The sequence below is a fragment of the Ranitomeya variabilis genome, chromosome 2, assembly GCF_051348905.1.
Source record: "Ranitomeya variabilis isolate aRanVar5 chromosome 2, aRanVar5.hap1, whole genome shotgun sequence".
NCBI classification, from domain to species: domain Eukaryota; kingdom Metazoa; phylum Chordata; class Amphibia; order Anura; family Dendrobatidae; genus Ranitomeya; species Ranitomeya variabilis.
The window spans coordinates 644,719,559-644,744,737 of NC_135233.1; the positions used below are offsets into that span (position 1 = coordinate 644,719,559).

At 43.6% G+C, this 25,179-nt stretch overlaps 1 protein-coding gene across 1 annotated transcript in view; it reads right to left on the bottom strand.

Moving 5' to 3' along the window:
* Nucleotides 1-2,898, bottom strand: part of LOC143803909 (chitin synthase chs-2-like) — a 141,263-nt gene extending 138,365 nt beyond the window's left edge. Inside the window, exon 1 of the mRNA XM_077281668.1 lies at nt 2,759-2,898. Within this exon, the coding sequence (XP_077137783.1) occupies nt 2,759-2,844 (86 nt within the window). The 5' untranslated portion in view covers nt 2,845-2,898. The remainder of the gene's footprint in view (nt 1-2,758) is intronic.
* Between the last annotated feature and the right edge of the window lie 22,281 nt (nt 2,899-25,179).

The window sequence follows — 25,179 nt, forward strand, 5'->3', positions numbered from 1 at the left end:
CAGTACACATGAGGGCGGCGCGCTGTATCTGACACCCCCGCAGCAGCCATAAGACTTAGGAGGGCGGGCGAAGGGAGGGCGGGAGAAGGGAGGGAAGGAGGGCGGGCGGACCCGGACTATTTAAAAAAAAAAAAAAAAAAAACACCTTGCCTTGCTCAGGTGCCGCCCCCCCGCATCTTACCGCCCTAGGCACGTGCCCTCAAGTGCCTAGTGGCAAATACGGCCCTGGACGCTGCACATTGTGGGAGCAATGGAAAGAAAGAAGAATTGTTTTTCTTAAAACAGGGAGCATTATAACATTATGGCCCCATGAGCTGGGACATTATACCAGGATGGTGCCAGGATGGGAGACAAATATTACTGGAAGGAGAAAGGACTGGGACTTTACATCATGATGGGAGACACTATTGCTAGAATGGTCCCAGGATGAGGGACATATATTATAAGAAGGTGCCCAGGATCGAGGACATATATTACAGCAAGGGGCCCAGGATTCGGGAAATTTATTATTGTGAAGGTACCCAGGATGGGGGACAGTATAGCAGCAAGGGGCTCAGGATGTTGGACATTATTACTAGAAAGGGCCTAGGATGTGGAATATTATACAAGAAAGGGGCCTTAATGGTGGACATAATACCAGAAAGGGGCCAAGGATGTTGGACATTATTACTGGAAGGAGCCTAGGATGGGGGACATTATTACTGGAAGGGGCATGTGATTATCAACGATGATGTCATAAACGTTGCCATAGCGAAGATGATGTCATAATGGTTGCCATGGTGACGATGATGTCATAATAGGTTGCAATGGTGACGGTTATGTCATAATGGTTGCCATGGTGACAATGATGTCATAATAGGTTGCCATGGCGACAATGATGTCAGAATGGTTGCCATGGCAACAATGACATCATAGTGGGTATATGGGCACGGAACTATGAGATGGAGGATGTGTGATGGGTATATGGCACGGGACTATGTGATGAAGGATATGTGTGATGGGAATATGGGCATGGGACTATGGGATAGAGGATATGTATGATGGGAATATGGGCATGGGACTATGAGATGGAGGATGTGTGATGGGTATATGGGCACGGGACTATGGGATGGAGGATGTGTATGATGGGTATATGGGCATGAGACTATGGGATGGAGGAAATGTATGATGGGAATATGGGCACGGGACTATGGGATGGAGGATGTGTGATGGGTATATGGGCATGGGACTATGGGATGGAGTATAATCATTATAATTTGTTATAACTAACCACAGAGTTACTATGCCCGGGCAACACTGAGCTCTTCAGCTATTAGATAGACAATAGATAGATAGATTTGTATGGACAAAAACTATTGGGACATGCCACTTAATCATTGAATTCAGGTATCTCATTCATTTGCATTACCAGAGGTTTAAAAAATCCAGCTCCTAGCCATGCAATCTGCCTTTGACCCGTATTTTCACAAATGTTTGTGTTCTACAAAGCTCACTGAATTTTAACTTGATACTATAATAGGATGACACAGCTGCAATAAATCAGTTAATGAAATTCCTTCCTTCCTAAAAATTCCATGATCAACTGTGAGTGAAATTATTGAAAAATTGAAGCGCTTAGGGACCACAGAAGGCCATTAAAATCAGCATTGTACATTAGTTGTACCTTATAAGTGATGTGCACCAATGCCGCTGTGCTCCAGTCTGGTATTGGAGTACATTTCTGGTGATAATTTTCAAAGGTATGTACATTTTCAGGAATAAGACATGCCCAGTCTCACCCATGCTCTGTCCATTTTGACAAAATTAGACTGGCGTGTCAACATCAAAAGCTTCTAAATTGCCCAAAAATGTTGAGATGGTGTTTTATGTCAGAATTGTGTCATAGACACATTAATGAATCACCAACACTCTGCTGACTTAATAACTGCTGTGTTCCAAACTTCCTCTGGCATTGACATTAGCATAAAATCTGCTCTCCAGTAGCTTCATGGTATGAGTTTCCATGGCTAATTAGCTGAATGCAAGCCTTACAACACCAAGCACAATGTCAAGCATCAAATGGAATGATGTAAAGCATGTCAACAGTGTCCTCCGGAGCAGGGGAAACATGTACTATGGACTGACGAATCACACTTTTGAATCTGTCAGTCTTGTGAAGAAGTTTGGTAAATGCTTGGAGAACATTACCTGTTTGACTGTATTTTGGTGGATTAAGGATAATGCTATGGGGTTGATTTTCAGGGGTTGGACTAGGCTATTTAGTTCCAGTGAAGGGAAACCTTAATACTTCAAGAACCAAGACATTTTATGCTTTCCACTTTGAGGAAATAGTTTTGGCAAAAGCCCATTTCTGTTCCAGTATTACTGTTCCTGACCGCACAAAGAAAACTTGATAAAAGCATGAATAGGTGAGTTTAGTGTGAAAGAACTTGACAAGCCCTAAAAGTGCCCCGACCTCAACTCCAACCATCACCTTTAGGATAAATTAGAATTTAATTTGCAAGCCAGGCAACCTTATCCAACATCAGAGTCTGACCTTCTGGATGATTATGTGAAAATGTGAACAAACATGCTCTATGATCTTGTAGAAAGCTGCAAAGGGGAAATCAACTCCATAATAATGTCTACTGATCTAGAATGGGATGTCGTAAATGCTGTTGTTGGTGTAATGTGTAAGTGCTCCAATACTTTTGCTAATGTAGTGTAGATAGATACATACATACATAAATACATAATAGGTAGATGGATAGTCCCATACTTATCTCTGTCTTCTATTGAGTGGTTTGTCACATCAGTCATTGTATTTGAGTTCTCTCCAGTCTCTGTAGAAAATGATGCTTCCATGTCTTCTGTGCACTTTACAGAAGGAAATGTGAGCTAAAATTGTACCTCGAGGGTGTATTTATGCATCCACTGCTGCTTTTATTTTCTAAAGAAAGGGAGTGGCTTTACTTGAAGAAAGAATGTCTACATGAAATCAAGGAAATAGTTGGGGAAGTTTTATAACTGTTTATTTAACATCGTAAACATGTATTGTATTCACCTGAGAGGTTACAAACCAAGTCACCGTTCCTTTGTTACATCTTTCATCTGCCTACTTCTTGTTAACTTTGTTTTTTAGTTTAGAAAAAGGAAAAGTATAATAGACATGAATATAGCTATGGTATCACACAACACAGGTTGTTTGTTAAATATGCAAAAAAGTAGATTGGGGCTCACTCTAGAAATAGTAATAATAGCTGATGGATTTCAATGCGCTAGTGAATGCTGACATCCAACAGACTAAAAAGAATTAACAAATATTAAAATAATAACTGGAACATGGAAATCAACCAAATAAATTAAGCATAAACACAAATACAATGATCAGAAATATAATCACAAATTAATATTAGTATAAAGTACACCAAGGGGCCCTTGTGATTGAAAAATGGTAAACGTGCAAATATAAAATAAACTGATATGAAAATGCTAATAGACAAAACTAATAAATCATACTAAAGACATAATATAGAATTTGCAAAAGAAAATATCTGGATGACATCCAATTAGCATTGAAATAAGGCAACTGATTACACAAATAGATTGTGGTGTTAAAAAGCTCTAATGCATCAGCTCGGGAAAAAATTAAGAGACCACTGCAAAATCTTCAGTTTGTCTGATTTTTCTCTTTACAGGTATATTTTTGAGTAAAATGTAAATTGTTCTTTTATTCTATAAACTTCTGACAACATGTCTCTGAATTTACAAGCAATAAATATTTGGTCAAAATAAAAAAACAGAGATTTCAGACCTCAAATAATGCAAAGAAAACAAGTTCATAATCATTTAGAAACAACAATACTAATGTTTTAACTCAGGAAGAGTTCAGAAATCAATATTTTGTGGAATAACCATGATTTTTAATCACAGCTTTCATGCGTCTTGGCATGCTTTCCACCAGTCTTTCCCACTGCTTCCATCATCCTCTTCATTACATTCCAAAGGTTTTCAATGGGGTACAGGTCTGAAGATTGGGCTGCCCATGACAGGGTTTTGATGTGGTGGTCTCTTAATTTTTTGCCAGAGCTGTATATACAGTGGGTACGGAAAGTATTCAGACCCCTTTACATTTTTCACTCTTTATTTCATTGCAGCCATTTGGTAAATTCAAAAAAGTTCATTTTTTTCCCATTAATGTACACTCTGCACCCCATCGTGATTGAAAAAAACAGAAATGTAGAAATTTGTGCAAATGCAATAAAAAAGAAAAACTTAAATATTACATGGTCATAAGTTTTCAGACCCTTTGCTCAGACGCTCATATTTAAGTCACATGCTGTCCATTTCCTTGTGATCCTCTTTAAGATGGTTCTACTCCTTTATTGTAGGCCAGCTGTGTTTAATTAAACTGATAGGACTTGATTTAGAAAGGCATACACCTGTCTATATAAGACCTCACAGTTCACACTGCATGTCAGACTAATTAAAAATAATGAGGTCAAAGGAACTGGCTAAGAAGCTCAGAGACAGAATTGTGACAAGGCACAGATCTGGCCAAGGTTACAACAGAATTTCTGCAGTACTCAAGGTTCCTAAGAGCACAGTGGCCTCCATAATCCTGGCAGAAGTTTGGGATCACCAGAAGTCTTCCTAGACGTGGCCATCCAGCCAAACTGAACAATCATGGAAGAAGAGCCTTGGTGAGAGAGGTAAAAAAGAACCCCAAAATTACTGTGGCTGAGCTCCAGAGATGCAGTAGGGAGATGGGAGAAAGTTCCACAAAGTCAACTATCACTGCAGCCCTTCACAGGCTGGCCTTTATGGCAGAGTGGCCCGACATAAGCCTCTCCTTAAGGTACCGTCACATTTACCGATGCTGCAGCGATCTAGACAACGATGCCGATCGCTGCAGCGTCGCTGTTTCGTCGTTGTGTGGTCACTGGAGAGCTGTCACACAGACAGCTCTCCAGCGACCAACGATGCCGGTCCCCGGGTAACCAGGGTAAACATCAGGTTACTGACAGTGCAGGAAAGCACAGCGCCGGGGGACAGACACCGGAATGTAAGTATGTAGTGTTTGTTTTTTTTTACATTTACACTGGTAACCAGGGTAAACATCGGGTTACTAAGCGCAGCCCTGCGCTTAGTAACCCGATGTTTACCCTGGTTACCAGTGAAGACATCGCTGAATCGGCGTCACACACACCGATTCAGCGATGTCTGCGGGAGTCCCGCGACGAAATAAAGTTCTGGACTTTCTGCTCTGACCAACGATGGCACAGCAGGATCCTGATCGCTGCTGCGTGTCAAACTCAATGATATCGCTAGCCAGGACGCTGCAACGTCACAGATCGCTAGCGATATCGTTCAGTGTGAAGGTACCTTTAGTGAAAGACATAGGAAAGCTTGCATAGAGTTTGCTAAAAACACTTGAAGGACTCACAGTCTATGAGAAATAAGATTCTCTGGTCTGATGAGACGAAGATAGACCTTTTTGGTGATAATTCTAAGCGGTATGTTTGGAGAAAACCAGGCACTGCTCATCACCTGTCCAATACAATCCCAAGAGTGAAACATCGTGTTGGCAGCATCATGCTATGGGGGTGTTTTTCAGCTGCAAGGACAGGATGACTGGTTGTCTTTGAAGGAAACATGAATGCTGGTCAAGTACAGAGATATCCTGGATGAAAACCACTTCCAGAGAGCTCTGAACCTCAGACTTGGCCAAAGGTTTACCTTCCAACAAGACAATGACCATAAGCACACAGCTACAGTAACAAAGGAGTGGCTTCAGAACAACTCTGTGACCATTCTTGACTGGCCCAGCCGGAACCCTGACCTAAAACCAATTGAGCATCTCTGGAGAGACATGAAAATGGCTGTCCACCAACGTTCACCATCCAACCTGACGGAACTGGAGAGGATATGCAAGGAAGAATGGCAGAGGATCCCCAAATCCAGGTGTGAAAAACTTGTTGCATCATTTCCAAGAAGACTCATGGCTGTACTAGCTCAAAAGGGTGCTTCTAATTAATACTGAGCAAAGGGTCTGAATACTTATGACCATGTGATATTCCAGTTTTTCTTTTTTTAATAAATTTGCAAAAATTACTGCATTTCTGTTTTATTTCAGTCAAGATGGGGTGGAGAGTGTACATTAATGAGAAAAAAATAAATGAACTTTTTTGAATTTACCAAATGGCTGCAATGAAACAAAGAGTTTTCCGTACCCACTGTATATGGTATGTCCATATATAATTGCAAATGAACATTTAAGCAAGGCAAAATAGAGTATGCTAATTTCTTCTATCTCTTCTGCAGATATATTAAATGAAGAGATAAGGTGTATTTACTCTGCTAGATTCTAATGTTAATGAACCATCATTTATGATAATTGTGTAATGTCAATGGGTTGCGTGACTGTACAATGTGTCCAAAAACGCTCTTTCATTGCGCATGAAATTGTTTATGCAACAAGTTTTGTTCATCTTTTGAAATTGTGTAATCTACATGGAGAATGATTGCTCATTCAATGATTAGACCAGCAAAAAGGAATGGAAATCAAAGTCGTAAATAAGTAATGCTTCTGTGATTGATTGGTTATGTTCCAAGGCAATTGTTCAGTCGCTCTTGGAACAATGGAATGAAAACATGCTAAGGTCATATACAGTGGGGAAAATAAGTATTTGATATATAAGGGGTAACAGAGACTGGTGCATGCAACCACCCCTTTAAACACATCCCGGTTAACAGTTTATATAATGCTGTATTTAAACTGCCATATCGAGTACGTATATGTACATATATTTTTATATATTGTCTTGATGTATATGCTGTTTTATGTATATGATTACTTAGGGAAAGTGCAGTACCTTAATTAGGAAATTAGGATTAAATAATAGAAGGATAGGAATAGAAGATTAGTAAAGTAAATATTTAACTTAGGAGGGGCCACTGTGGTATAAGATGGAAAGCATTTCCTGATTGAGTCAGAACAGCCAGGGATGAAACACAGCTCAGGAGGGGCCAGAGAGCCCAGACTGTCCCGGAGGGCCCTAGTCCCGGAGCCACACAGTGGGCCCCACAATGTTTAAGTCAAGGAACCCAGCCATCCATGGTCCAGTGGGGCAGAAGTACAGCCTAGCAGCAAAGTGACAGCAGTGGTGGAGCGGAGACTACAGTGAAGGTCCAGGCAGTACGGGGGCGCAGGTGGCTCATCATGTGACAGCTCACCGCATGGGCTGATGCCCTAAGATCTGGAGCAAAACGGAAGATGGAACGCCTAGGTACAGTGAGTCTGAACAGGGAGGATGCTGCATTACCGCAAGAGGCGGTAGGACCCGGGCACATACTGTAGGCCGTAGGAAGAACTGCAGGGAAAGAGGAGAATGAGGACTGTTTGGAACCCTATGCTGACGTTGTATTTAATAAGGATGTGCTACGAAGAGAAGAAAGTAAAGTTATCTGTTTAAAGTTGAATGTGAACTCTGTTTCTTTTTGTGCAACAACACCAGTATCAGAGCTTCGGCTGCTCACATGGGACCCTTACAGTGCAGATGATGTGGCTGAAGGTACGCAAGAAGGGGGACATTGTTTAAATGTGGCGGGAGGCCAGGGTGCGTGCAAGCAGATAGTCTCAGCCATGTTTATGGTCCTCCTGGCCCTCCTTCACAGATACACTACCAATTAGGCAAGTTTTCCCACCTACAAAGAATGGAGAGGTCTAAAATTTGTATCGTAGGTACAATTCAACTGTAAGAGACAAATTCTAAAAATAAAAAACAGAAAATCACATTGTATCATTACTAAATAATTAAACTGCATTTTATTGCATGAACTAAGCATGTGATCACCTACCAAACAGCAAGAATTCTGGTTCTCACAGACCTGTTAGTTTTTCTTTAAGAAGCCATCCTACTCTGCAATAATTACCTGTATTAATTGCACCTGTTTGAACTTGTTACCTGTTTAAAAGACACCTGTCCACACACACAATCAATCCCACTTCAAACTCTCCACCATGGCCTAGACTAAAAAGCTGTCTAAAGACACCAGGGACAAAATTGTAGACCTGCACTAGGCTGGGATGGGCTACAGGACAATAGGTAAGCAGCTTGGTGAGAATGCAACAACTGTTGGCACAGTTATTAGAAAATGGAACAAACACAAGATGACTGTCAATCTTCCTCAGCCTGGGGCTCCATGCAAGATCTCGCCTCGTGGGGTAAGGATGATTTTGAGAACGGTCAGGAATCAGCCAAGAACTACAAGGGAGGACCTGATCAATGACCTGAAGATAGCTAGGACCATAGTGTCAAACATTATCGTCAGTAACTCACTAATACACACCATCATGGATTAAAATCCTGCAGGGCACGCAAGGTCCCCTTGCTCACGCCAGCACATGTCCAGACCTGTTTGAAGTTCACCAATGACCATCTGGATGATGCAGAGGAGTCATGGGAGTTGGTCATGTGGTCAGATGAGACCAAAATAGAACTTTTTGATATGAGTACAACCCCAAGAACGCTGTCAAAAGTATGAAGCATTTAGGGGAAACATCATACTTCAGAGATGCTTTTCTTCAAAGGGGACAGGACAACTGCACCGTATTGGAGGGAGGATGGATGGGGTCATGTATCGTGACATTTTGGCCAACAACCTCCTTCTCTCAGTAACAGCATTGAAGATGGGTCGTGGCTGGGTCTTCCAGCATGACAAGGACCCAAAACACACACCCAGGGCAACTAAGGAGTGGCTCCGTAAAAAGCATTTCAAGGCTCTGGCGTGGCCTAGCCAGTCTCCAGACCTGAACTCAATGGAAAATCTTTGGAGGGAGAAGAAACTCAATGTTGCCCAGGGACAGCCCCTAAACCTGAAAAATCTGTATCAAAGAGTGTGCCAAAATTCCTGCTGCAATGTGTGTGAAAACTTGGTCAAGAACTACAGGAAACATCAATAATTGCAAAAAAAAAATTCTGTACTAAATATTAAGTTCTATTTTTCTATTATGTCAAATTATGTAAAAATCATACAATGTGATTTTCTGGATTTTTTTTCTTAATTCTGTCGCTCACTGTTGAAGTGTACCTACGATAAAAATTACAGAACTCTCAATTCTAATACATGTCACATGGATTTTAGTAGCACAATGTTAATGGAAGTAAATATACATAATGAAAGTAATAACTAGTGATGAGCGAGCACTAAAATGCTCGGGTGCTCGTTGCTCGGGTCGAGCAGATTGGAATACTCAGGTACTCGGCCAGAACAAGGAGCCCAATGTAAGTCTATGGGAGACCCAAATATTTTTACCGCGATCCCCCCCGGAGGACCTTTTAACCCCTCTACCCCAAGGGTGGTTTGCACGTTAATGACCGCGCCAATTTTTACAATTCTGACCACTGTCCCTTTATGAGGTTATAACTCTGGAACGCTTCAACGGATCCCAGTGATTCTGACATTGTTTTCTCGTGACATATTGTACTTCATGATAGTGGTAAAATTTCTTTGATATTACCTGCGTTTATTTGGTGAAAATTTTGGAAATTTTGCAATTTTCCAACTTTTAATTTTTATGCAATTAAATCACAGAGATATGTCACACAAAATACTTAATAAGTAACATTTCCCACATGTCTACTTTACATCAGCACAATTTTGGAACCAAAAATTTTTTTCTTAGGGAGTTATAAGGGTTAAAAGTTGACCAGCAATTTCTCATTTTTACAACACCAGTTTTTTTAGGGACACCATCTCATTTGAAGTCATTTTGAGGGGTCTATATGATCGAAAATACCCAAGTGTGACACCATTCTAAAAACTGCACCCCTCAAGGTGCTCAAAACCATGTTCAAGAAGTTTATTAACCCTTCAGGTGTTTCACAGGAATTTTTGGAATGTTTAAATAAAAATGAACATTTAACTTTTTTTCAGAAAAAATTTAGTTCAGCTCCAATTTGTTTTATTTTACCAAGGGTAACAGGAGAAAATGGACCCTAAAAGTTGTTGTACAATTTATCCTGAGTATGCCGATACCCCATATGTGGGGGTAAACCACTGTTTGGGCAAATGGCAGAGCTCGGAAGCGAAGGAGCGCCATTTGACTTTTCAATGCAAAATTGACTGGAATTGAGATGGGATGCCATGTTGCGTTTGGAGAGCCCCTGATGTGCCTAAACATTGAAACCCCCCACAAGTTATGCCATTTTGGAAAGTAGACTACCTAAAAAACTTATCTAGATGTGTGGTGAGCACTTTGACCCATTAAGTGATTCACAGAAGTTTATAATGCAGAGCCGTAAAAATAAAAAATCATATTTTTTCACAGAAATTATATTTTCACCCCCAATTTTTTATTTTTCCAAGGGTAAGAGAAGAAACTGGACCCCAAAAGTTGTTGTACAATTTGTCCTGAGTACGCTAATACCCCATATGTGGGGGTAAACCACTGTTTGGGTGCATGGGAGAGCTCAGAAGGGAAGGAGCGCCGTTTGACTTTCCAATGCAAAATTGACAGGAATTGAGAAGGGACGCCATGTTGCGTTTGGCGAGCCACTGATGTGCCTAGACATGGAAACCTCCCACAAGTGACACCATTTTGGAAAGTAGACCCCCTAAAGAACTTATCTAGATGTGTGGTGAGCACTTTGACCCATTAAGTGATTCACAGAAGTTTATAATGCAGAGCCGTAAAAATAAAAAATCATATTTTTTCACAAAAATGATCTTTTCGCCCCAATTTTTTATTTTCCCAAGGTGGGCGCATGGGAGAGCTCGGAAGGGAAGGAGCGCTGTTTGACTTTTCAATGCAAAATTGACAGGAATTGAGATGGGACGCCATGTTGCGTTTGGAGAGCCACTAATGTGCCTAAACATTGAAACCCCGCACAAGTGACACCATTTTGGAAAGTAGACCCCCTAAAGGAACTCATCTAGATGTGTTGTGAGAGCTTTGAACCCCCAAGTGTTTCACTACAGTTTATAACGCAGAGCCATGAAAATAAAAATTATTTTTTTTCCACAAAAATTATGTTTTAGCCCCCAGTTTTGTATTTTTCCAAGGATAATAGTTGAAATTGGACCCTGAAAGTTGTTGTCCAATTTGTCCTGAGTACGCTGATACCCCATATGTGGGGGGGAACCACCGTTTGAGCGCATGGCAGAGCTCGGAAGGGAAGGAGCGTCATTTGGAATGCAGACTTAGATGGATTGGTCTGCAGGCGTCACATTGCGTTTGTAGAGCCCCTAATGTACCTAAACAGTAGAAACCCCCACAAGTGACCCCATATTGGAAACTAGACAAGCCCAAGGAACCTATCTAGATGTGTTGTGAGAACTTTGAACCCCCAAGTGTTTCACTACAGTTTATAACGCAGAGCCGTGAAAATAAAAAATAATTTTTTTCCACAAAAATTATTTTTTAGCCCCCAGTTTTGTATTTTCCCAAGGGTAACAGGAGAAATTGGACCCCAGAAGTTGTTGTCCGATGTGTCCTGAGTACACTGATACCCCATATGTTGGGGTAAACCCCTGTTTGGGCGCACGGGAGAGCTCTGAAGGGAAGAAGCACTGTTTTACTTTTTCAAGGCAGAATTGGCTGGAATTGAGATCAGACACCATGTCACATTTGGAGAGCCCCTGATATGCCTAAACAGTGGAAACCCCCCAATTATAACTGAAACCCTAATCCAAACACATCCCTAACCCTAGTCCCAATGGTAACCCTAACCACACCCCTTACCCTGACATACCCCTAACCCTAATCTCAACCCTATTCCCAACTGTAAATGTAATCCAAACCCTAACCCTAACTTTAGCCCCAACCCTAACTTTAGCCCCAACCCTAACTGTAGCCTTAACCCTAGCCCCAACCCTAACCCTAGCCCTAACCCTAACCCTAGCCCTAACCCTAACCCTAACCCTAGCCCTAACCCTAACCCTAGCCCTAACCCTAGCCCTAACCCTAACCCTAGCCCTAACCCTAACCCTAATAGGAAAATGGAAATAAATAAATTTTTTTAATTTTTTAATTTTTCCCTAACTAAGGGGGTGAAGAAGGGGGATTTGATGTACTTTTATAGCGTTTTTTTTAGCGGATTTTTATGATTGGCAGCCGTCACACACTGAAAGACGCTTTTTATTGCAAAAAATATTTTTTGCGTTACCATATTTTGAGAGCTATAGTTTTTCCATATTTTGGTCCACAGAGTTATGTGAGGTCTTGTTTTTTGCAGGACGAGTTGACGTTTTTAATGGTAACATTTTCGGGCACGTGACATTTTTTGATCGCTTTTTATTCCGATTTTTGTGAGGCAGAATGACCAAATATCAGCTATTCATGAATTTCTTTTGGGAGATGCGTTTATACCTTTCTGTGTTTGGTAAAATGGATAAAGCAGTTTTATTCTTCGGGTCAGTACGATTACAGCGATACCTCATTTATATTTTTTTATGTTTTGGCGCTTTTATACGATAAAAACTATTTTATAGAAAAAATATTTCTTTTTGCATCGCTTTATTCTGAGGACTATAACTTTTTTATTTTTTATTTGATGATGCTGTATGGTGGCTTGTTTTTTGCGGGACAAGATGACCTTTTCAGAGGTACCATGGTTATTTATATCCGTCTTTTTGATCTCGTGTTATTCCACTTTTTGTTTGGCGGAATGATAATAAAGCGTTTTTTGCCTCGTTTTTTTTTTTACAGTGTTCACTGAAGGGGTTAACTAGTGGGACAGTTTTATAGGTCGGGTCGTTACGGACGCGGCGATACTAAATATGTGTACTTTTATTGTTGTTTTTTTTATTTAGTCAAAGAAATGTATTTATAGGAACAATATATATACATATTTTTTATTTTTTTATTTTTTTTTACACATGTGAATATTTTTTTTTTACACTATAACATTGCCCCAGGGGGGGCATCATGTTATAGTGTAAGATCGCTGATCTGACAGTTTGCTGTGCACTGTGTCAGATCATCGATCTGACGTGCACTCCTGGAGGCTTTCCGGCATCTGCTCTGAGCAGGCGCTGTGAAGCCACCTCCCTGCAGGACCCGGATGCAGCCCCGCGGCCATTTTGGATCCGGGCCTGCTGCAGGGAGGAGGAGGTAAGAGACCTCGGAGCAACGCCATCATATAGCGTTGCTCCGGGGGTCTCAGGGAAGCATGCAGGGAGCCCCCTCCCTGCGCGATGCTTCCCTATACTGCCGGAACACTGCGATCATGTTTGATCGCAGTGTGCCGGGGGTTAATGTGCCGGATGTCAGCTGCGATAGTCAGCTGACACCCGGCCGCGATCAGCCGCACTCCCCCCAAGAGCGCGGCCGATCGCATATGACATACTATCCCGTTGGTGGTCATACGGGCCCACCCCACCTCGACGGGATAGTACGTCTAATGTCAGAAAGGGGTTAAGGTCTAAAAATGTCTGAAAATGATGGAAACACTGCTTAAATGTAACAGGGACATCATGGGGATCGCCCCTGGAAGCATTCCTGACTCCTAGTTCACAGCTGTAAACATTTTTTTCCGAGATTCATGCCATTTTTCCCGGTGCCACAAAAAACACACTAAAGCCGATTTTGCTGGGAAATATGTCAAGGTACATCCTTTGCAGGTTAATGACTTGCCTGTAAGGCCAAATATTTAACCCCAGACTGAAAATTTCCTCCCCCACTTGGGCTTAGTTCAGATGCAGCGATTTTGAAGCGTTTTTCAACTTTAACATTGCTTTCAATCACTACAAATGCGTTCACTGGGAAATGTCATTGTAACATTTAACAACCCTAGCTGGCCTTGTGGTGTGTGACACATAAGCAGACCCATCTTGTTTCATTTATGGAGGGACTCTTAAATTCACAGGGCCTATTTTTACTGGCGCATTAGGTGGCATTAATCTTCTTACAGGGCCATTATTAAACAGTGGGTCTCCTAAGCTGTTGTAGCCTATGCTGTGAGTGGATTGGCTGCCAAGAATTACGACGCACCACAAAACCCCTTTCATAAGATGTCCAAGGGGGACTCCTGAAAAAGTGTGGCATTGAATTCAAGGCCTGCCCTGCTACCAATTCATATGCACCCCAATAAGCCTTTGAACCCACATACTGGATGGGCCCATGAAAATCCACTTCACAATATGCATTTTGTGCTCTATACTCCTTTGTTTTACACATTGGCAGCAAGGCCAACCCTGCTGCATAGTCAGTCATATGCCCCCATTAGGTCTTGGAACCAATATACTAGATGGGCCAATGAAAATCCACTTCACAATATGCATTTTGTACTCCCGTACTCCTTTGGTTTACACATTGGCAGCAAGGCCAGCCCTGCTGCATAGTCAGTCATATGCACCCCATTACACCTTGGAACCCACATAATGGAATGGGCCCATGAAAATCCACTTCACAATATGCATTTTGTACTCCCGTACTCCTTTGTTTTACACATTGGCAGCAAGGCCAGCCCTGCTGCATAGTCAGCCATATACACCCCATTAGGCCTTGGAACCCACAAACTGGATGGGCCCATGAAAACCTACTTCACAACATGCATTTTGTACTCCGTGCTCCTTTGTTTTACACATTGGCAGCAAGGCCAGTCCTGTTGCATAGTCAGTCATATGCACCCCATTAGGCCTTGGAACACACATACTGGATGGGCCCATGAAAACCTACTTCACAACATGCATTTTGTACTCCGTACTCCTTTGTTTTACACATTGGCAGCAAGGCCAGCCCTGTTGCATAGTCAGTCATATGCACCCCATTAGGCCTTGGAACACACATACTGGATGGGCCCATGAAAACCTACTTCACAACATGCATTTTGTACTCCGTACTCCTTTGTTTTACACATTGGCAGCAAGGCCAGCCCTGTTGCATAGTCAGTCATATGCACCCCATTAGGCCTTGGAACCCACAAACTGGATGGGCCCATGAAAATCCACCTCACAATATGCATTTTGTACTCCCATACTCCTTTGTTTTACACATTGGCAGCAAGGCCAGCCCTGCTGCATAGTCAGTCATATGCACCCCATTAGGCCTTGGAACCCACATACTGGATGGGCCCATGAAAATCCACTTCACAGTATGCATTTTGTACTCCCGTACTCCTTTGTTTTACACATTGGCAGGAAGGACATCCCTGCTGCATAGTCAGTCATATACACCCCATTACACCTTGGAACCCACATACTGGATGGGCCCATGAAAATCCAAATCACAATATGAATTTTGTACTGTTGTACTCCTTTGTTTTACGCATTGGCACTAAGTTTCAGATACAGCTTTAAATAAGGCTAATACTTGCAATACAACGGAATTCTATTGCAAACTACAAAATTGAAGGAATAGTAAGATTGAATAGTGTGAGTGCGTACACTTTTGTATACAGTATGTTATATACACATGCAGCGCCCCAGAGTCCTGGTCGTTGCAGTACTGTGGCTCCGCCACTATGGGGAGCTGCGGTGCGTCCGATGGCACTGAAGGAGTTCATCTGATCAGGTATCACAGACACCAATACATTTCACAGCTGGGCCTCCGGGGGGAGCTAAGGGTGCTATTCATTAGGCCACTCCCCACCATAGTGGGTAAACTGGGGGTCAGGCAGGAAGTTAGATGAGAAAGCTGACTGGATTGGACGAAGCAACACCTGGTGGCAGAGGGTGTTGTGGAGGAAGAGACAGTAGGGTCTCTGTCAGGGGTGGGATCCTGACAGAGGCTTGGCATTGAAAAGAACGTAACGGGTCCGCGCCAGCTCCGGGAAGCGGCGGGACCCAAGAAAGGATTAGAAGCGAGATAGATTGTGCTGAGTGAGAAACGGGATCACGCAAAGGAGAAATACCAGTAGGAGTCGTGCTGTAAGACCGAAGCAACATCCTACTGAGGCGCACTACCGGTGGCCGGAACGCCGAGGGAGTAGAATAACATTCAGCTTCAAGCAATACTCCAAACAGCGGCAGGCCAGTCAGTCTCAGGCGGGCTGTCTAACTCAAATCACCTATGAAGTCTTGGGAGGCAATTGCGGGAGAGGGGCGTCTCTAGGGTCCCGGAAGAACTCCAGGCCTACCCGACAAACGGGTGCCGTTCCTACCCGAACCTCAGGGAGGGACGGAGGATTAGCAGAACATCATCTAGTCGAGTTGTGAGGGAACATCAGAAACAGACACAACAGTTGTGGGGTACTTTCCGTAAGCACAGCAGGGAAGGACTACAACACATAGCGCTAGGGGGAAGGCACAGATTTCCTCCTGTGAAGAGAACTCTGGAAGTGTCATTGGACCGGCCGGACTTGCGTAGCCTGGTGAGCCGTATTCTGGATTGAGGACTCAGAGATCTTCAGTAAAGAGGTAAAGAGACTGCAACCTGGTGTCCTCGTTATTTACCGCGACCTGCACCTCACAACTGCACCGATACAACACCACTTATTGCACCGGACGTCCCCCACTGACAGACAGGGCCACGGACCGGGTCTAGCCACCGTGACAACCCCAGGACTGAGACCCAGAGGCCCGGCTCCGGGTACCCCTCGGCCCTGCGGCGGTGTGGGGGCGCTCCACATACAAAGGTTAATAAGTACAAATAAGGATTAAATACATATAGTGATTACATATATATGAAGATTAACTACATACAATATACCTACATCATCCACAAGAGGCTTTTAAACATCATCCGTCTGGAATATCAGAGAAGCAACACCAAGACAGAGAACCCCTGGGAGATTACTTCAGCAGATTCTACAATGGGCGTTCCCAATTATGCAGGTATCAGCACACTGTACATGTACAGATACCCCAGTTTTGGCATCTGTCTTAGTCATGTTTCTCTGGTCTTATATAGTGATTTACACTATGTAGTAACTCTAGTTTCACCCAGACCTTCAAGTGGCCAGCTTTCAAGGTTGTATGAAACTGAGATATCATTGAGTCATCAGACGAGGGGCCATAAACCCCTAGAATATAAAAGCCACAAGGATTTAGATCAAACCACCACAAGCAGAGTTTCAGTAAACCTTAATGTTTTACAATGACAAACAGCAAACATATAGAGGCTTAGAACTGTTTGTGAAATGAATAAACAAACATTTCTCAAGATTGTGTCACTATGAGCATTGTCTGTCACATCTGTAAATGTTTTACTGGAAATGCAGCTATGTGATTATCTGAATGCATTCGGTATACAGTATTTTAAACTGGATTCCAATTCGCCATTTGTATATTCACCATTTGTACATTTGAGGCAGCCAAAGTTATGGCTCTCAAGGAGAGAAACAAATATAGTCGACAAAGAAATATTTGTAATGAACTACTGAGCCAAACTAACAGCATTGCTTTATCAAGTTTATATGAAGTGTATTGAGTCCAATGTGAGCATCCAGGCAACACAAAAAGGAGCTTTTCAAGTGAGCTTTTTAAGGTACACAAATGTTATGAAGTCTTTGCCAACAAGGATGTGGTTTGACCAATGGGGAATACCTTTTTTAAAAATATACTATTGCCATCACAGTCCCCCTTGCTCAAAATTTTGGGGCCTATAAAAGTACAGAACACATTCACCCAGGTCATGTCGTCGGAGATAAGGAAGAGACATTGCAGGAAACAGAGTAAAGAAGTAGGCACAATGCAGGGGTGTGGGTCTCTGAGACTTGTAATGGAGGGCATGAGCTGACAAACAATTCCCCAATGTGGGGTCCTTTCTTTACTAAATAAAATAGTGCCATCACAGCCCCCTTGCCCAAAATTCACCGTACAGAGCACGTTCACCCTGGTGAACCAGTGGCAGTTAAAGGACACATTGCAGGAGACAGAGTTAAGAAGTAGGCCCAATGTAATGTCATGCCCAATTCCCCAATGTGGGGTCCTTTTTTAACCAAATAAAATAATGCCATCACAGCCCCCTTGCCCAAAATTCACCGTACAGAGCACGTTCACCCTGGTGAACTAGTGGCAGTTAAAGGACACATTGCAGGAGACAGAGTTAAGAGGTCGGCCCAATATAATGTCATGCCCAATTCCCCAATGTGGGGTCCTTTTTTTACTAAGTAAAATAGTGCCATCACAGCCCCCTTCCCCAAAATGCAACGACCTATAACAGTACATAGCACGTTCACCCTAGTCATCTAGTGGTTCTGGATGATGAGGATGAGGATAAGGAGGCGGATAACAACAAACAGACCAAATCTGGAAGCATATACTCATGTGTGGTTGTGAAGAGGTGCATGAGAATACACCTCCCCAAAAGAGATAATGTATTTAAGGTTATGTTTCGCTGTTTTCACTTGGTGGTGTACAGAAGTCTTTCCTAATCCAGTCCTTGTTCATTTTTATAAGAGTCAGCCTGTCAGCATTTTCAGTTGACAGGCGGATGCGCTTATCTGTTATAATTCCACCAGCGGCACTAAAAACCCGCTCTGACAGATCGCTAGCAGCAGGGCAGGCCATGACCTCCAAGGCATAGAGAGCCAGTTCATGCCACGTGTCCAGCTAGGATACCCAATAATTAAAAGGCACAGAGGAACACAGAGGACATTTGTACAATCTGCAAGGTACTCTCTCACCATCTTCCCAAACATTGCACTTCTTGTGACCGCACCCCTTGCCACTGTGCTGTCACGATGGGAGGGTCTGAGAAAACTGTCCCAGAACTTTGCCATTGTTCCCCTGCCTGAGCTGGATTGTACTTCTGTCTCTCTCACTTGGACTCCTTGGTTGTACAACAAACTCTGACGTCTGCTACCAGCGTTCTCACATGGGAATTTTCTAAGTAATTCCGCTACAAGGGCCCTCTGGTACTGCAACATTTTAGTACACCTCTCTGCCTCTGGCAGAAGAGATTGAAAGTTCTCTTTGCAGCTTGGGTCTAGAAGTGTCACCAACCAGTAATGAATGTCACCCCAAATTTTTATAATGCGGGGGTCACGTGAAAGGCAGCGCAACATAAAGTTAGAAATGCATGCCAGACTGCTAACAGGCAAGATTTCTGTGTCCTCACTAACAGGATGACTGACCATGCTGTCCTCCTCCTCATCCTCATCCTCCTCCCTGTCCTCAGGCAATCCCCGCTGAACAGACGGTATGACAGCTGTGTTTGTAGTAACATCTATAGCGCATGAAAGTAGCTCCTGTTCTTCCTCCTCCTCATTGACTACGAATCCACGTTGAGAATACATGAGACTGGGCTGAGTGTAATCCCCCTGTATGGTTCCTTGCTCCATGTCCTGGTGCTCTGTCTGCAATGCATCCCCTTTAATTGTGAGCAGAGAGGTTTTCAGAATGCTGAGAAGCGGGATGGTGACGCTAATTATGGCGTCTGTCATGATCTCCATGGCTAGAGAACATAGCATAAGCCTATATAGGAACAAGCTCTTGGAAGATGGGAACTGTACTGACCATGAACTAAACCTACCGCACAACTAGAAGTAGCCAGGTAGCATGTCCTACTTTTTATCCCTATATGCCCAGCGCCGGCCGGAGAACTAAATAATGCTAGCAGAGGGAAATATAAGACCTGGCTCACCTCTAGAGAAATGCCCAAAAAGGAGACAGAGGCCCCCCACATATATTGGCGGTGATTTTAGATGAAATAACAAACACAGCAGGAAAATAGTTTTAGCAAATTTGAGGTCCGCTTTCTAGATAGCAGAAGACAGAAAGAACACTTTCATGGTCAGCAGAAAACCCTAACAAAACACCATCCAGAAATTACTTTAGGACTCTGGCATTAACTCATAATACCAGAGTGGCAATTCCTGATCAACAAGAGCTTTCCAGACACAGTAACGAAACTGCAGCTGTGAACTGGAACCAAAAAGCAAAAACAAACATGGACGAAAGTCCAACTTATCTAGTAGATGTCTGGGAGCAGGAACAAGCACAGAGAGGCTTCTGATAACATTGTTGACCGGCAAGCAACTAACAGAGAAGCCAGGTTATATAGCGACACCCAGATCTGATGAGAACAGGTGAACAGGAAAGATGATGACACAAGTTCAATTCCACCAGTGGCCACCGGGGGAGCCCAAAATCCAAATTCACAACAGTACCCCCCCCTCAAGGAGGGGGCACCGAACCCTCACCAGAACCACCAGGGCGATCAGGATGGGCCCTATGAAAGGCACGAACCAGATCGGAGGCATGAACATCAGATGCAGTGACCCAAGAATTATCCTCCTGGCCGTATCCCTTCCACTTGACCAGATACTGGAGTCTCCGTCTGGAAACACGGGAGTCTAGGATTTTCTCCACAACGTACTCCAACTCACCCTCAACCAACACCGGAGCAGAAGGCTCAACGGAAGGCACAACAGGTACCTCATACCTGCGCAATAACGACCGATGAAAAACGTTATGAATGGAAAAGGATGCAGGGAGGTCTAAACGGAAGGAAACAGGGTTAAGAATCTCCAATATTTTATACGGACCGATGAACCGAGGCTTAAACTTAGGAGAAGAGACCCTCATAGGGACAAAACGAGAAGACAACCACACCAAATCTCCAACACAAAGCCGAGGACCAACACGACGGTAACGGTTGGCAAAAAGCTGAGTCTTCTCCTGGGACAACTTCAAATTGTCCATCACCTGCCCCCAAATATGATGCAATCTCTCCACCACCGCATCCACTCCAGGACAATCCGAGGACTCCACCTGACCGGAGGAAAATCGAGGATGGAACCCCGAATTACAGAAAAACGGGGACACCAAGGTGGCAGAGCTGGCCCGATTATTGAGGGCGAACTCCGCCAATGGCAAAAAAGCAACCCAATCATCCTGGTCAGCAGACACAAAACACCTCAGATATGTCTCCAGGGTCTGATTAGTCCGCTCGGTCTGGCCATTAGTCTGAGGGTGAAAAGCAGACGAAAAAGACAAATCTATGCCCATCCTAGCACAGAATGCCCGCCAAAATCTAGACACAAATTGGGTTCCTCTGTCAGAAACGATATTCTCAGGAATACCATGCAAACGAACAACATTTTGAAAAAACAGGGGAACCAACTCGGAAGAAGAAGGCAATTTGGGCAGGGGAACCAAATGGACCATCTTAGAAAAACGGTCACACACCACCCAGATGACAGACATTTTCTGGGAAACAGGCAGATCTGAAATAAAATCCATCGAGATGTGCGTCCAAGGCCTCTTAGGAATAGGCAAGGGCAACAATAATCCACTAGCCCGAGAACAACAAGGCTTGGCCCGAGCACAAACGTCACAAGACTGCACAAAGCCTCGCACATCTCGTGACAGGGAAGGCCACCAGAAGGATCTTGCCACCAAATCCCTGGTACCGAAAATTCCAGGATGACCTGCCAATGCAGAAGAATGCACCTCAGAGATGACTCTACTGGTCCAATCATCAGGAACAAACAGCCTATCAGGCGGACAACGATCCGGTCTATCCGCCTGAAACTCCTGCAAGGCCCGCCGCAGGTCTGGAGAAACGGCTGACAAAATAACTCCATCCTTAAGGATACCTGTGGGCTCAGAGTTGCCGGGTGAATCAGGCTCAAAACTCCTAGAAAGGGCATCCGCCTTAACATTCTTAGAACCCGGTAGGTATGACACCACAAAATTAAACCGAGAAAAAAATAATGACCAGCGCGCCTGTCTAGGATTCAGGCGCCTGGCGGTCTCAAGATAAATCAAATTTTTGTGGTCAGTCAATACCACCACCTGATGTCTGGACCCCTCAAGCCAATGGCGCCACTCCTCAAACGCCCACTTCATGGCCAAAAGCTCCCGATTCCCAACATCATAATTCCGCTCAGCGGGCGAAAATTTACGGGAAAAGAAGGCACAAGGCCTCATCACGGAGCAGTCAGAACTTTTCTGCGACAACACTGCCCCAGCTCCGATCTCAGAAGCGTCGACCTCAACCTGAAAAGGAAGAGCCACATCAGGCTGACGCAACACAGGGGCAGAAGAAAAACGGCGCTTAAGCTCCTGAAAAGCCTCCACAGCATCAGGGGACCAATTAGCAACATCAGCACCCTGTCTAGTCAAATCGGTCAATGGCTTAACGACATCCGAAAAACCAGCAATAAATCGACGATAAAAGTTGGCAAAGCCCAAAAATTTCTGAAGACTTTTAAGAGAAGAGGGCTGCGTCCAATCACAAATAGCTTGAACCTTGACAGGATCCATCTCAATGGAAGAGGGAGAAAAAATATATCCCAAAAAGGAAATTCTCTGAACCCCAAAAACGCACTTAGAACCCTTGACACACAGAGAATTAGACCGCAAAACCTGAAAAACCCTCTTGACTTGCTGGACATGAGAGTCCCAGTCATCCGAAAAAATCAGAATATCATCCAGATACACTATCATAAATTTATCCAAAAAATCGCGGAAAACATCATGCATAAAGGACTGGAAGACTGAAGGGGCATTAGAAAGACCAAAAGGCATCACCAAATACTCAAAGTGGCCCTCGGGCGTATTAAATGCGGTTTTCCACTCATCCCCCTGCCTGATCCGCACCAAATTATACGCCCCACGGAGATCAATCTTAGAGAACCACTTGGCCCCCTTTATGCGAGCAAACAAATCAGTCAGCAACGGCAATGGGTATTGATATTTAACCGTGATTTTATTCAAAAGCCGATAATCAATACATGGTCTCAAAGAGCCGTCTTTCTTTGACACAAAGAAAAAGCCGGCTCCTAAGGGAGATGACGATGGACGAATATGTCCCTTTTCCAAGGACTCCTTTATATATTCTCGCATAGCAGCATGTTCAGGCACAGACAGATTAAATAAACGACCCTTTGGGTATTTACTACCCGGAATTAAATCTATAGCACAATCGCACTCACGGTGCGGAGGTAGTGAACCCAGCTTGGGTTCTTCAAAGACGTCACGATAATCAGACAGGAACTCAGGGATTTCAGAGGGAATAGATGATGAAATGGAAACCAAAGGTACGTCCCCATGAGTCCCCTTACATCCCCAGCTCAACACAGACATAGCTCTCCAGTCAAGGACTGGGTTGTGAGACTGCAGCCATGGCAATCCTAGCACCAAATCATCATGTAGATTATACAGCACCAGAAAACGAATAATCTCCTGGTGATCCGGATTAATACGCATAGTTACTTGTGTCCAGTATTGTGGTTTATTATTAGCCAATGGGGTGGAGTCAATCCCCTTCAGAGGAATAAGAGTCTCCAAAGGCTCTAAATCATACCCACAACGATTGGCAAAGGACCAATCCATAAGACTCAAAGCGGCGCCAGAGTCGATATAGGCGTCCGTGGTAATAGATGACAAAGAGCAAATCTGGGTCACAGACAAAATAAACTTAGACTGTAAAGTGCCAATGGAAACAGACTTATCAAGCTTTTTAGTACGCTTAGAGCATGCTGATATAACATGAGTAGAATCCCCACAATAGAAACACAACCCATTTTTCCGTCTAAAATTCTGCCGCTCGCTTCTGGACAGAATTCTATCACACTGCATACTTTCTGGCGTCTTCTCAGTGGACACCGCCAGATGGTGCACTGGTTTGCGCTCCCGCAGACGCCTATCGATCTGAATAGCCATTGTCATGGACTCATTCAGACCCGCAGGCACAGGGAACCCCACCATAACATCCTTAATGGCATCAGAGAGACCCTCTCTGAAAGTAGCCGCCAAGGCACACTCATTCCACTGAGTAAGCACAGACCATTTACGGAATCTCTGGCAGTAAATTTCAGCTTCATCTTGCCCCTGAGATAGGGACATCAAAGTTTTTTCTGCCTGAAGTTCCAAATGAGGTTCGTCATAAAGCAACCCCAAGGCCAGAAAAAACGCATCTACATTGCGCAACGCAGGATCCCCTGGTGCCAATGAAAAAGCCCAGTCTTGAGGGTCGCCACGGAGCAGAGAAATCACAATCCGAACCTGCTGTGCAGGGTCCCCGGCAGAACGAGATTTCAGGGACAAAAATAACTTGCAATTATTTCTAAAATTCTGAAAACCAGATCTATTCCCCGAGAAAAATTCCGGCAGAGGAATTCTCGGTTCAGATACCGGAGCATGAACAACAAAATCTTGCAAATTTTGTACTTTCGTGGTGAGATTATTCAAACCTGCAGTTACACTCTGAAGATCCATAATAAACAGGTGAACACAGAGCCATTCAAAGATTAGAAGGAGAGAGAAAAAAAAAAAAGACTGCAGCATAGACAGACTAGCAAATGATCCAATTAAGAGCACAAAAAAAAAAAAAAAAAAAAAAAAACTCTCAGCAGACTTCTTATTTCACTCCTTTCTCAGCCAAGGAATTAACCCTTTAGTGGGCCGGTCAAACTGTCATGATCTCCATGGCTAGAGAACATAGCATAAGCCTATATAGGAACAAGCTCTTGGAAGATGGGAACTGTACTGACCATGAACTAAACCTACCGCACAACTAGAAGTAGCCAGGTAGCATGTCCTACTTTTTATCCCTATATGCCCAGCGCCGGCCGGAGAACTAAATAATGCTAGCAGAGGGAAATATAAGACCTGGCTCACCTCTAGAGAAATGCCCAAAAAGGAGACAGAGGCCCCCCACATATATTGGCGGTGATTTTAGATGAAATAACAAACACAGCAGGAAAATAGTTTTAGCAAATTTGAGGTCCGCTTTCTAGATAGCAGAAGACAGAAAGAACACTTTCATGGTCAGCAGAAAACCCTAACAAAACACCATCCAGAAATTACTTTAGGACTCTGGCATTAACTCATAATACCAGAGTGGCAATTCCTGATCAACAAGAGCTTTCCAGACACAGTAACGAAACTGCAGCTGTGAACTGGAACCAAAAAGCAAAAACAAACATGGACGAAAGTCCAACTTATCTAGTAGATGTCTGGGAGCAGGAACAAGCACAGAGAGGCTTCTGATAACATTGTTGACCGGCAAGCAACTAACAGAGAAGCCAGGTTATATAGCGACACCCAGATCTGATGAGAACAGGTGAACAGGAAAGATGATGACACAAGTTCAATTCCACCAGTGGCCACCGGGGGAGCCCAAAATCCAAATTCACAACAGGCGTCATCGCCTCTCACCATTTTGGTGCAGTCCTCAAAGTTTTTGAGGATGGTACATATGTCGGACATCCATGTCCACTCTTGAAGTCTTATGTGTGGAGTCTGAACAGAATATCGATGGCCTTGTTGATGTTGGTAGTCAACAACTGCCCTCTTCTGCTC